Raw genomic sequence first — 14,692 nt, 5'->3', positions numbered from 1 at the left:
CACACACACACACACACACACACACACACACACACACACACACACACACACACACAATTAGAGGTGTAAATCGCTTCCAGGAGTCAGGAGGTGTGTTTCTATCTGTCTCTGTTTGAGTTGAAAAACTGTAACTGTACACACACACACAGCCTGTGGTTTCTCATGTGCTGTTTATGTCTATTTCTCTCCCTCCTTATTTTCACTGACACTTCTCCCATAGTCCAATCTCAGACACCTGCACTTCATCAATCTGCTCTTATCAGAAATGCAATCTTATATTCCCACAAAGAGTCACATAAACACTTAAACCGAGCCACCACAACATTAAAACCACCTGCCAGATATTGTGTTGGTCCCGCTTGTGAGCACTGACCTGTAGACACAGATCTGTGATGTTCTGCGGTGTCTGTCACCAGGGCTTTGGCAGCTGAGTCTCTGGGTCCTGTGGGCTGTGAGGTGGAGACTGCTTAGATCAAGCCTTGAATCTTCCAAGTCCCAGTCAGTGCAGTGGTGCTGGATTCAGTCCTGTAAGGTTCAGTGTGAACCACTATAGTCAGAGAAGGATTATCCTCTGTATTTTTCCCATGTAGAGATCTGTAGGGTTTACAGAGAATGGTCAGAGCAGTAGAAGATATCCAATGAGCAGCAGCTGGCTGGGCGAAAATGATTTGTCAGGGGAGAATGGCCAGGCTGTTTTGGGCTGATAGAAAAATAACTAAAATAGCCACTCGTAAAAACCAAAGTATGCAGAAGAGCATCTCTAAAAATACAACAAGTCAAACCTTGAGGCATATGGGCTACAGCAGCAGAAGACCACATCAGGTGGCAATCTTGTCAGCTAAGAACAGGAAACTGAGGCTACAGTTCATATGGTTTTACGGAAATTAGACAATAGAAGGGCTGAAAAATATTTCCTGGTGATCCAAAACATACTCGCATGGTGGGAAGGGCAGCAGCAAAACCACCTGTAGAGAATAGCGCAGGCATCAGTGATAACAGATATGACACTGATTAAACCTGACGTAGGCTAGAGAGAGGGCGCTGGGGTGGAGGAGAGTTGCACGACAGCTTGCACCTTTGCAGCAACTGTAGGTAGACTCAGTCAGGTTGAATGGTGTGCTTTATATGACATTTGCAGATTGGATCCAAGAGTCCTCCGTGTCATGTCTGAGCTAACTATTTATTTAATTTTCCATAGCTGGGACATGCCCAGCCACACTGCAATGTTGTGGCTGATTAGTGCATATTCCTACTTTTTAGTAAACAAGTCCAATATTCCACTGAGAATTCTGAGACTCGGCCTAGTTACCCTTCTGGAGATTGAGTTAAGCTCTGACGCCTACTGTTACAGTCATTAGACTGGATTTATGGATTTAAAATGGCTGTTGAAGGCTGCTGAAAATGAGAATATTTGACCCTTGTATTTAAAAACAGAATCTATTGGAAGGAATTGATTCTGCAGCCAGCGTGAAGTATTCTGTGTTTACGGTGTCGTTGTTAGCCCCGAGTTTCACACCGTAGAGGCTGTTTATCATTGTCTGCTGCTGCCCTAGCTTGACGGCAACGCAGGTGCCAGAATGCAGGCTGATATCATCCCTGTCTCATATATTCCTCCACTCCAGAGTTTATGAGGTATGAAATTGTCTACATGTGTCCTCGTGCTTTGTCTGTAGCCTCTGCACGTCTGCAGGAAAAGAGGCCTCGCTGCTGTCGATACAGCACCACGTCATCTCTTGTTAACAGTGCGACCCTCGACACTCGAGAGTGGAAAATGCTATCATGACAGCTGATTGAAAACACTCTTTTCCACACTTGTTTCTCGATCATTTAAGGAAAGGAACAAAGGCGTTCGCTCACACACGCACAGTTTCACTCCCCTGTTGGCCTTACAGTGCAGTCTGGGCTGCAGGCCAGCTCCCGTGGTGGCCTGCTTCAGCCCAAAAAAGGATCCAAAGGCCTGAAAGCTTCGTTAGAGAAGGACGTTATACATTTATGTGATCGGCTCATTTAGAATTCAAGGATTTCCTGAAGTGCAGCATCCACATCTAGTACTGTAAACTTTCTATATACTCACAACAGCAAAAACGACTCCAAGACGAGTACAGCTTTTGAGTGTACATGTCCGGTCACGCACTAGAATATCAGAAATATTTATCTGGCCACTTCAGAACGAGCTCTGTGACCAACACAAGCAAAGCTACTATAAACAGCTCTGTGCACATAATGTACTGATATCCACCTTTCAGATGTCACAAAGCCTCGTCCACTTCAGTTGCTTCTTAAGGGCCTGTGTTGGCGGCCATGTGCCAGGCAGACGTGAAGCTAACCTGACTGCTAATATGCCCCCGTGTCCAGAGCAGTTTGTGAGAGCCTGACCATCCACAGCTGCACATGTTATTAGTGCTTCCTTTGACTGTACTCCCACTGGATTCGCTGTGCCTTGGCCTCAGTCTTCCAACCTTTTTAAAGGGACATGAAAAGGATGGCATGCTGTCAACACTCGCCACCCTCCCACTGGGAATCAGGGTTTTTGAGTACTAAGAACTCCTGCGGTTAGAAAAATGGGGCTCAAATTGCTATTTTTCCACACAATAATTAGAGGTTAGCTGTACTGACTATTTAGGGGGTAACATATGAATTTGCTTGCATTAAAAGAGAAGTTTGAAGTTCTTTTGGGTGATTTTCTGCTGAGAGTTAGATTAGCTTAGCACAAAATGATTAAAAATTAGGAGGCTGATGCTCTTGGGTCCTGAAAGGTAACGAAACACATCTATCAGCATCTATAAAGCTAAATAATTCCGCTAGGTGAAATTTGCTAAACTGTACAAAACCTCAGGATTGAATCAATGTTATTTTTAGGCTAGGCTTGCTTTCCCCAAGGTTTATCTTTTGTGCTAAGCTAAGCTAAATTCCTGCTGGCTGTGTCTTCGGATTTAATTTAACAGTAACTAATAGGTCATTTGAATCCACTCCCCTGGGATGTTCTAAGGCAATCACTGCAAAAAACAACAAAAAAAGTTTGGTACTTTTGCTATCTTGATGTTTCTCTTGCAAATATTTGAAATAGATGAAAACAGCATGAAAAATCCCACTGGTCAACTAAACTGATTAATCAGTTGACTCATATTCCTGTGTGTCCTCTCACAGAGTGTTTACAGAGTGTGTGTGGTTTCCCTCTGAGTCAGTACCTCCGTGACCAATCCTGCTTTTGTGGCAGAAATGCCAGGATGTCAGCATGTTTGGTAAGTTTCTCATGTGTTTTTTTTTTTTTTCATGGCTGCTATTAGCTGACAGTAAAACTTTACACTGATGAACTCAAGAGTCTGACCGTCAGTGGATGAATCACATACTGTTCATGTTCTCATAACCCTTGGTGCATACCGAGGTCTGATGGATACAGTCAACTGTATTCATACTGTTGCTTCCAGTGTATATAATTTTGCTTCTGTAACCAACCACAGTGGATTTGAAATGAAGTAGTGAAGCTGTGATTGAAGTGCAGACCTGCAGCTTTATTACAAGCGGTTTAAAAAACGTTGCATGGCAAATTACACCCATTTGTTATAAAGCCTTTCCATTTTCACAGGCTCAGAAGAAACTGTGCCCCCACCACCACACACCACACACACATACACACACACATTCACTTGAACAGCATGCTCGGATGCATTGAGGTCACTTGTCTGAATTGGATATTTAGGAACATTACATTTGTTCGCCTTACAAATCTCTGGGGCTGCTTGCACAGCATCATCCATCGTGGCCCTATTTTTATGCTGCAGATCTGAGCACCTTGGCCGGGAGTCCATTGATTAGCCACTTATTAATCGTCACACAGTTGCTTAAAGACAGACTCCCCAAGGATTATAGTTGGAAGCCAGAAATCTTCTCGTATCAAGGTCATGTCTCTCTCCTCTGTGACCAGTCCAGATATGTGTTCGTAGAAAAAACATCATCAGTTTGCACCAGTTGCCCAGATCCTACATCCACCAACGCATCACTGCGGTTTTGACAGACACTTTGGTATTTTTTGTGTCTGTGGTTTCCCAATAGTGTACACATTGAGGCAAGTCTGGGTGTGCCCTGATCCAGGTGTGCTTTGGTATTTTTGTCCAACCATTGAATTGTTATTGCAAACATATAACTGGTCTATGTGCACTGCAAGGGTCCGTTTCAGAATCAGAAGCCAAACAACTCTTCTGAAAGAAACTTGGCCTACCTTAAAAGAGCACTGGATTCATACCAAAGGCTGACAAGTTAACAGAGGCAAAGTATTGTTGAGTGGTGACAACTCTGCAATAGATTACAAATGGCACGGGCTGTCAAAGAGTGTTATTCTGAAAAGCAAAAAGGGAGAACTCTTTGGGTGACAAAGATTGTTTTGCATAGATACTCCGTAGTTGTGCCTTGCTCGCAAAGAGTTTGAAAACTAATACTTTGGACCATCAGCCCTTTCATTCTGGCCCAGGGTAAAAGTTTTTTTCTTCACCAAGGAAATACCAAGAATTCTTCAATCATCAAGAAATTTCTTGCCTTCCTTGGGTAAATGTCTGTGTTATCCACGTTGCTGAACTTTCCGGTGCATCCCTTCTTTCCAACAACCTGCAAAATTGAACTGGCAACCCAAGAGTTTCCACTATCTTTCCAATAGATCTCTTTTGTTTTTCACTCTAGCGATGGCATTCTTCATGTGCGCTGACACATCTTTCCATGTCTGTAATATTGAGAGTTCCCATGAGCAGCTACCAAATTCAACTTCAATATGTGGCGTTTTACAGAAGCAAAAATGTACCACTGTTCAAATACTTATGTACCTAATATACTAGACCAGGGGTGGGGGAACTCCAGGCCTAAAGGGCCGGTGTCCTGTAGGTTTTAGAGGTGTCCTTGATCCAAGAGAGCTGATTTATATGGCTAAATGACCTTCTCAACATGTCTCGAAGTTCTCCAGAGGCCTGGTAATGAACTAATCATTTGATTCAGGTGTGTTGACCCAGGGTGACATATAAAGCCTGCAGGAGCCTGGAGTTCCCCACCCCTGGACTAGACAATAGGCTCAGAAGTCTTGTAGAGTCCATCTGCTGTTCTGGCAGCACACAAAGGACCAAGACTATATTAGACAAGGGTGATCATAATGTTTTGGCTCATTAGTATAACCAGAGCATCAGAAATGTTTTTTTTTCTTTGCTCCTACAGCTCACTTTTTTCCAGGAAAGTCTTTGTCTTAACACTTTCCCATTTGTCTCAAACAGGCACTGGAAAGAGTTGCACTTGGCCAAGGGGTAAGTAAGGCGTGCATACTAACTGTAATCAATATCATAGACAAATAGCCATCATTGCAAAAGAATGGAAGCTCTTTCTGTAAACTGTCATTACACTCATCAAAACAAACACATCAAATGATTTCAAATCACAAGTACGGGCTTTCACAATCACCCAGCACCGTATTATCTTCATTGCTGATCTCCGGCATGCATTCAAACAATCAGCCCATTAATTCTGCTATTGTTTTAAGTCTGTGATTGACTACAGTGTATTTATTTGAAATGCAGAGCTTGGAGGCTCCAGGCCAAAGCTGATACATGACACCCGCTGCCATTAATATGGAATGTTTATAAATATTAATGCAATCATGGAAAGATTGATTACTGACTGGAACAGAACTCTGAATCCAAAAACAGGCTTGATTGCTTGCTAGTGTTGCACTAAGTTTGCAAAGTGTCAGAAATATTCGTCGGCCATTTGTACACATGTTTGGCGAAGGAAAAAAAAGTTTTTCACTGTAAAAGCTGAGTTATGTTAATTCAAATAAACAGCTTTGTCCTTCCCTGCAGATTCAGATGGAATCTCTGTTCTACCGAGCAGTCCTTCATGTTATTCTGAGGGACCACTACAGCTCCTATAAAAGGTAATCTACAGGAATTCACATCTGGACCAGCGGATTTCTAGTGGAGTATGAGAAATCAGGGCAAATGCATGTCATTTTTTAAGACCTTTTTTTTTCCTTCCCCCTGTCAGTGTGTACAGTATCAACTATGTTTGGTTAGAATGAGTGAGAACAGAACAGGTGTCAAGCTTTGATAGCAGTCCAAAGGTTTTGTTTTATTTGTTGTGAACCAGAAGTGAAAGGTTTCTTTCTCTGGCTTGTTTAGGTTACAAATGACCCAAGACTTGCCAGCAAAAGCCATATGTACTCAATTCCTGGCCAGATTTGGGTGTATTGTTGTATCAGGCCTAATGAATAATAGACTTGAGGGTTCAAATGAGCTTGAAGTTTACATATAGATCAGTTAGTGGACAGAAATTGAACCGACAGGAAAAAGTCTTTTGTTTCCAAGCAGGTAACCTATGGCAATTCTAGCGGCTAGAGCACAGCTACAAATGTTTTGTTCTGAAAATGTTCAAAGATCATTACCCTTCAGTTTTATAGTGATGTTTTCAGTACAGGAAACATTAAAAAAATTTGATTAATAAACCAGTTTCCTGATCTTGCAGGTATTATTTGCCAAAAAATAGGAACATTCCCTACTACATGCAGCGTGACCCCACATAGGACAATGCTGCTTTAATCTAAATGCTAACATAAGCTATGTTATATGTTCATACTGTCTGCGCTAACACATAACATAGCTGGAAACATTCCTCAGAGATTTTGGCCCATGTTGACACGATGGTGTCACACAGTTGCTCCAGATTTGTCGGCTACACATGTGTGATATGAATCTTCTAGTCCACCACATCTCAAGCTGCTCCGATTGTTTGAGATCTGGTGACTGTGGAGGCGATTTTAGTACAGTGAACTCAAAGTTGTGTTCAAAAAACAGTTTAAGATGATTTGAGCTTTATGATATGGCATACTATCCTGCTGTAAGCAGCCATCAGAAAGCAGGTATGCTGTGGACACGGTCAGCAACAATACACAGCTAGGCTTAGGTATTTAAATGATGCTTAGTTGGCAATAAGAGACTCAAAAAGTGCCAAGAACGTATCCCCCCCACACCATTAAACCAATGCCAGACTGAACTGCTGACACGAAGGAAGATGGATCCATGCTTTCATGTTGTTTACACTTAATTCTGACCTCACTGTTCAAATATCACAGCAGCAATTCAGACTCATCAGACCAAGTTTTCTCAGTAGCTCATGTGCTTCAAAGTTTGATGTGTTGGCATGCTTGTCTGCATACCTTGGTAGTAATTAGTGGCTAGCTGGGTTATTGTTACCCAAAAGCAGCCTGGCCATTCTGTTCTGAGGTCTGGCATCAACTACATCTTCACCCAGGGAACTGCTGCTCACTGGATATTTTTCCTTTTTCAGACCATTCTCTGTAAACCCTAGAGATGGTTGTGTGGGAAAATCCCATCTCAGAGGAGGTCATCACCATGCCCTGTTCAAAGTCCCTAAAATCACCTTCCCCATTATGATGCTTGGTTTAAACTTCAACCTAAAGTCGTTGAATTATTACCTTGTTTGATTGATTAGATATTTGCGTTAAAGAGCATTTGAACTGGTGTACTTAATAAATTGTCCAAGAGTAAATACTGTTTACCATGCTTATCATCTTATTATACAGAGTTAGCATTGTAACAGTTACTGTTAGCACTAAACACAACAGTAGTTGGTCAAAAATGACAATTAAAGTGATGATGGGACTCTAATGCTAATGCAATCAAAGTCATTCCAATATATACTGATGGGAAGGTGAATGTACCAAATTTCATAGCAGTCCATTAAACAGTCTAAAGAAAGCCAGTAAAATCATTAAAATTTGTACTCTGAGAATCATTTCTATAAAACTTCAGATGCTTTTAGTTATTTCTCTTTCGACCAAAGTGGTGGCGAGACTAACTGGACATACATGCCGTAACTGACTTACTTAGATCCACAAAACTACTAGGAATAAAAAGGTGAGCCGTTGCCTACAGAGAATTTAAATAAAGGTACCAAAATATGGGCACATATATGAGAAGGCAGCGTCATAACGCACACAGAAACATGTTTAGACTGGCAGTGGTTCTTGATTATGCATTTTAAGTTAAAAATTCCTGCTAAACTCCACATCTCCTTTTTTCTTTGTGAATTTTCTAGTGTTTGTTGTGGATTTTTGGTATTTTAATGAACATTTGTACATTTTCTACATTACTAGAAATACTGTAAAGAATAGAAATTCTTAACACCATCTGGTAGCAATTAAGGCAGAATATGCAGGCATCCTTCAAGCTTCAGGTTGTCCTTAATTCACCTTGCTATCCAAAGAGTAGCTGCTGCTTTACACCCCAGCCCATTCTCACTCCATTCCCTATACTGTAAGGCCTTTCAGCCAGTGTGGTGCACATCTTTAGTGACTGATTGTATCTGCCCAACAAAGCCAAACAATAGAAGGAAATGCTGCAGACCTCAGTTTACTCTTATCAAAATATTATCACTCCAGACACCATCAAAGAGAACCTGCCTGCTGACCTTTGACCTTCATCAGATCAGCATTGAATACCCATTAGTCTTCCCCAAACACCAGCTATTCCTCATCGTTTAATCCTTAGAAACATTTGCTGAGGTGTGAGTGCATCACTGAGCAGAAACATGTTTGTTCCACAGTGAAAAGCGAGTTGGGAATGTTTACTCCAAAGCAAAGTCATTTGTGGACTACGTTCGGCGAGCTCTGCGCCGACTGGAACTGGATGAATCAAAGGTCGGGAGCAGAATATTACACTCATCTTTACACCTTCCACAAACACACAAGAAAAGAAATAAACACACTGTCCTTCTGCATTTTCAGCTACAGATTTAGGTTAGAGCTAGACTCAGTAAGTGGACCATTTCCAATCCATATTTTTACTCATGACCTCAAACAGAGAAGCGTTGCATAATTCACAATTCAAAATTATCCTTATTTGTTTTATACTGACCCTTGTTGTAGTCCCTGAGTTCATTCTCAGCTGTTTAAGCTCCTCTCTCTTTAAGGCCACCCTCCCTTTGATCCAGCTGGTCTTCTGATTGGCTGCATGGGGCCAGTCCCAACCAGCCAATCAGCAGCTGGATAGGCCCAGATGTTTTGACATCTTACAGAGCCATAAGTACAAAAAAAGACTGTCTGACAGTGGAATTATACATCTGCACCTACTGCACTGTGACCTAATGTGCAGCTCCATAGGAATCTAACTACACGTCACACTCAGTGCGGCCTCCACAGATATAAATGCTAGCAACAGCTTTAGCCACTTGTGAAGCCGACATCATAGGCTGCGTGTAGATGAGGCCTGAGCTTTTGCCTCTCAGGGATTACTTTCACATTTGCTGATCTCATTATTTGAAAATTTGAGCAACAATCATTCTAACAGCATGTATGTGACAGGATATAAGTAAAAACCTAACAGGTTGATTTAGGTTAACAATAGAGTGTGTCGTATCGTATAGTATAGTACAGGATCTTAGTATAGGATCTTTCACACTGTTGAGAAGTCTGTCATCTGGTTGCTCTGGGTAACAGTGGGCGATGGCGTGCTTCTGTCTGTCCCATGTTTCTCACAGCTCTTTAAAAACATGCTATTTTCTGTCACTTGTCCCACTTCACATCTCCCTCACAGCTTGCTTCCAACCTTTTTTGTCATTCTCCTCTCTTTTACCTGCATATATAACACGTCACTCTCTCTTTAGCTCTCTGACAGCGACATCCAGGATTATCACAACACATACAGAGTGCGAATGGATGAGATGCATGCTTTTAACATGGTAAGTCTTCCATACGTCTTGGTTCTCTCCCTGTCGAGCATCCTAGTATTTAATTCCCACCTTAGATTCCAACAACATGTTTAAACCCTTTTTTGTGTAAAAATCTTTTTTATCCTGTAAAAAGAAAAAAAATTACAGACCACTAAGTGAGGTCATTGTATTCTACGGGGAAATAATGAGAGAGTGATTGCTCTGAACGAGAAGAAAACCACCCACTTTTTTCCCTCTTCTTTTCTGAGGCCACTAATTGTGATGTCAGCCAGCATACCAGTTTTCTTTCATGACACAAACCAGTAAAATAGGTTTTGGGGAATTGCGGACTACTTGGAAGACACAAGTTTTGCATATGTGTCAAATAGAGTAAAAAAAAAAAGATATACACATGTGCTTTCTCTCATGTCGGCCTCTTTCTACAGCTGAAGGTGACCCTTGCTCCCTGTATCGAAGGTCTGATTCTCCTTGATCGCCTCTGCTATCTGAAAGAACAGGTAAAAAAAATATTTGGTGTCATCAAACTGTCAAATCCTGCTTAAATGAATTCAACTCTGGTGGTGCTTCAGAACATTCACAGCACAGCTTTGGAGGATTTTTCCAATTTTCTGTCTGGGCTCATCTTTATGATTCGCTTGTTCAGCTTGTTGATTGGGATATGAAATATACTTCCCAGATGATGAAAGTGAACACACAGAAATGTCAGCTGAAATCTGGAAACCTCTCTTTGTTATTGACAGTAACATAGGTGTCGGCTAAATTGAAGCCAGCCTGCAATTTATCATCTCGTGTTCCGGCAGCCAAACACAACACGCTAATCTTTGGTCTGAGTCATAACGATGAGATGTGTATGATCGAAAAGCTTTGAAGTTCTGATTATGCGAGATTATATGTCAGATGAACCTCCTTAAATGAGAAGGGGGGGACGTAATCAAGCTCTGTAACATCAAGTGCACTGGTCAGCGTTTGGGGGATCTCCCTTGAGGTCAAGCAGAGGAAGGGGGGAAAATAGGAGATGATGGATGGATGTTAATGTGATCCATGCGGTGATAAGTGTGCAGAAGCACGTTCAGCCTTAAACAATCATGTAAGCACACAAAGATCAGGTGTTGAATTGATGTGTTTTCACTGAATTTGCAGGCCCTGATAGTAGAACAACGATGCACATATTCCAGTAAGGAGAGATCATCTGGAAGAAGAGAATGAGATTTATTACAAAAAATATGAATATGCAAATTTAGACTCAAATGAGAGGCGACATCATGGAGCAGATTCCCAGATTATGGTAGGAGATTGGTTGGACCCACAGGAGTCACATACACTGCTTGTGGAGCAGAGTAAGCAGATGGCTGCTGAGCACTTTTGGATGAGATGCCCTGGAAAACTTGGATGATGTAGAGACGGGGAGGAGGAGGGTTGCACGACGGGCGGCCTGAAAGGGAGACTTTACAGATCACTTTACAGAGCGAATTTAAAGGACTGAACAGGGGCCTGAATGGAGGCTGATTGACCCAGAGAGTGTGGGCAGATAGATTATTTTTGGATAAAAGCACAAATGGCAACATTTTCATAGAGGTGAGTTTGACAGCGTGGAAAATCGAAATCACACCGGGGCGGCGCAGCCGAGCGTGAAACGGCTGGGTTTAGAATTAGCACCTCCAAGTCTGAGGCCATGGTTCTCAGGCGGAAAAGGGTGAACTGCCCACCCTTTGTTGTGGTGGATTGTTGTCCCAAGTGCAGGAGTTTTAAGTATCTCAGGGGTCTTGTGAGGGAAGAGTGTAGCAGGACATTGACAGATGAACTGGTGTGGCACTGACAGTCAAGTTTCAAGTTTTATTGTCATGTACAGATAAACAGTGTAGCCACATTTACCCATAATGAAATTCTTTGGCTCGAGCTCCTCAGCTTTACATGAGCATATAGAAAGTCTGCAGTTATATTAAGAAGAAAATAACAGAAAATAGCAGTAATAATAATGATAAAAGAGAAAAAAGAGAGGAAAAAAGTATTAAATATTTAGAGAATTTAAGACAAGTTGGTATTTACAGGTTGTGCAAAACTTGTGCATGAGCATTTAAGTGGCATTTGTTGAAGTGCCAGTGTGTAGAGTCCTGTAATTATAGTGAGTGTGTAATGGTGTGTATAGAATGTCAGCAGTTCAAAAGCCTGATGGCTTGTGGGTAGAAACTGTCTCTGTGTCTGCTAGTGCGAGTCTGAATGCTCCCGAATTGCCTGCCGGACGGCAGGAGCGTGAAAAGTCTGTGGCTGGGGTCATGCAGAAGCTGTACCGGTCTGTTGTGGTGAAGACGGAGCTGAAAATAAAAGAGAAGCTGTTGATTTCCTGGTTGACCCGTGCTCCTAGCGCTTGTGGCCATAAGCTGGTGTCAGTGACAGAAAGGATGAGATAATGGGTACAAGTGGTGGAAATCAGCTTCCTTGCAAGAGTGGAGGGTCTCTCCCTTAGTAATGGGGTGAGGTTTTAAGTCATTTAGAACAACTTGAAGCAGAACCAGTTAAGGTGGTACAGGCATCTGACCAAGATGTGTCCTGGAGGTCTCCTATGTGTGGTGTTCTGGGCATGTCCTATTCGGAAGACCCAAGAAATCCTGCGTGGACGTGGCCAGGCAGAGGGAGGTCTGGTTGTCTCTCCTTAGACAACAACAGCAGCAACAAAGCTCTTGCTTGTGATGGTTTAATGGATGACAGTGTTAATCAGCCGCTCAGTCCCATATTTTGCATAGGGGCTGGTCAGAATTTGAATTTGTCCGTCATTGGTTTGTGACTAAACCTAGCACCACCCACCAGGCCTTCCTGTAAAATCCCCCAGCCACAGGTTTTTAATCCAGATAAGAACTCTAAAGAGTGTTCACGGGTAAAAGTTTATTGTAGAAATACTATTTTAGGGGAGGAATTCCCAAATGCCTCACAGCAAGAGGGTCCAAGATCTGAATCCTCTGTCTGGCTGGGGGCTTTCTGTGTGCTGTTTGGACGTTCTCCCTTTGTTTGCATGTATTGGTGTGACTGTGAGTGTGAATGGTTGTCCTTGTTAGGCCTGCAGCAAACTGGTGACCTGTTCAGGGTCTCGCCCTAAGTGGAAGGATGACATGATCACTTGATCGTGTATGAATCATATCAGAGTTTGAGAAAAGGTGGGTGGGAGTAAGTGACACAGTATGCTTGTTTTATTGGTGTAAATGCTCCCCATCTGTAGATATGCACTTCTGTCCATGATAGCACAGTGTTAGAACTTACAACAGATATTTTTGAAGACACCAAACACCTGCTTTAAGATTTTTAAATGGACTGAGTACAAACATGGTTGTGGGGTGACTGCCTGAGAAATTTCTGAACACACCCTAGTCAGCACTAGATGATGACAGAGAGAGAGAGAGATTTCCAGCGCGCATACAGCCTCTGGGTTGGCTACAGTTCTACAGCTAAACAGCTTAGCTGCCAAGGAAGACAAACTTGTTTTGCACATAAACATGAGCCCACCTGAGTGAACACTTGCACAGATATTTCTTCTCGGGGGATTCAATAGAGAATTCTTTTATAGAGGAAACATCCTTCAGCTGTAATAAAGCCCAAACTGGGAGCAGAATCAAGATTTTTATATCAGCTCTGTTGTGTGTTTTTTTTTTTTTTCCTTGTATGCCAGGAGGACGTGTCATTCTCTGCACTGGTGCAACTGTTTGACCCCCTGTTGTCTCCCAGATGCTATGCTGTCATCGGACTCAAGAATGATGGGAAAAGAACTACAAGCTGAGGAACTCGAACATATGCACATAATACAATGATTCAAGGTTCATGTTTATACATGAACGAAGCAGCAATCACGCTTTGAAAGTGATTGTATTATGTATGCATTCCCAACTGTTTGTTTTAATTGCAACATTTCATCTAGTTTGAATCTTTTTTTTTTATGTTATCTCGATTTGTGGAACACATGGTGTTACTTTTAAATGGAAAAGTATCTGAAATATTTCTACTTCTCTGGTCTTGGCCTTGGGTTCTTCTCAGAGATCAAACCCGTGCTCGAAACACCTGGAAAAACTGCCTTTTCTCTTTGATAGCATACTATGTATTGCATCCTTTTAACATGTTTTTAAAGACAGTTTAGGGGGTTTGAAGCATTATGGGATTTAAAGTAACCAGGATCCCCTCAGCAGGTCTGGAAACTCAATTTCTAGAATCCCAAACCAGAGGAAGTAGAGGAAAAGACAGGGCATGTGGTGCCCTTGTCTCCAATTTTAATATTTACTTTTTTTAAATTTACCTCTGCCTCAGTTATTTAATAAATCATATTCTTTGTACATGTTTGAAAATTAATGTATGTGGGTTTTGTTTGTTTTTTTTTTTGTTTTTTTAGCATATAGCTCTTCTTCTGACCTTTCCCTGTAAAACCCGTAAGATGGTCGTGTGTGCAAATTGCAGTAAATCAGCAGTTTCTGAAATATTGTGACCAGCCTGTCTGACACCAGCAACCATACCACATTCAAAATCACTTAAATCACATTTCTTTCTCATTCTGATGCTCAGGTTGAACTTCAGCAGGTCATAAAGACCATGTGTATTTTTTTAGCTGCTACAGTGTGATTGGCTGATTAGATATTTGCATTAACAGGCAGTTGATCAGGTGTTCCTAACAAAATGACCAGTGAGCATATGGTTAATATGGTTACTGTAGGAATAAAACATTAAATTTATGGGAAACTGTTCAGCTACCAGGTTAATGGATGACAGCTTCTTACTATATGAATATAATATTTAACTGGTTAAAATGTTAAACCCTCTGTCAAGTGCAAAACTTGACCGAAATTTAACAAACTCAAAATAACCGCTTTTGTAGTGTTAGTTTATCTAACAAGGCTGCAGTTGAATAAATAAAACATAAAAGTGTTTGGAAACAATATTTTCTTCCTAAATAATGAGAATTAGTTCTGTCAAGTTGTATTCAGCTTTGTGCAAAACC

General features: G+C 41.6%; 1 protein-coding gene across 1 annotated transcript in view; it reads left to right on the top strand.

Moving 5' to 3' along the window:
• The window catches only part of mettl25 (methyltransferase like 25), a 16,523-nt gene extending 2,478 nt beyond the window's left edge, over nt 1-14,045 (top strand). Inside the window, exons 6-12 of the mRNA XM_005733462.2 lie at nt 3,148-3,242; nt 5,253-5,282; nt 5,835-5,908; nt 8,596-8,689; nt 9,655-9,729; nt 10,146-10,217; nt 13,379-14,045. Coding sequence (XP_005733519.1) covers nt 3,148-3,242; nt 5,253-5,282; nt 5,835-5,908; nt 8,596-8,689; nt 9,655-9,729; nt 10,146-10,217; nt 13,379-13,486 — 548 coding nt within the window. The 3' untranslated portion in view covers nt 13,487-14,045. The remainder of the gene's footprint in view (nt 1-3,147; nt 3,243-5,252; nt 5,283-5,834; nt 5,909-8,595; nt 8,690-9,654; nt 9,730-10,145; nt 10,218-13,378) is intronic.
• The last annotated feature ends 647 nt before the right edge of the window (nt 14,046-14,692 follow it).

This window comes from Pundamilia nyererei, unplaced genomic scaffold, assembly GCF_000239375.1.
Source record: "Pundamilia nyererei isolate P.nyererei 1_Seehausen unplaced genomic scaffold, PunNye1.0 scaffold00052, whole genome shotgun sequence".
NCBI classification, from domain to species: Eukaryota; Metazoa; Chordata; class Actinopteri; order Cichliformes; family Cichlidae; genus Pundamilia; species Pundamilia nyererei.
The sequence above is the reverse complement of the archived record's forward strand: the minus strand, read 5'-3'. Positions and strand labels throughout refer to the sequence as shown.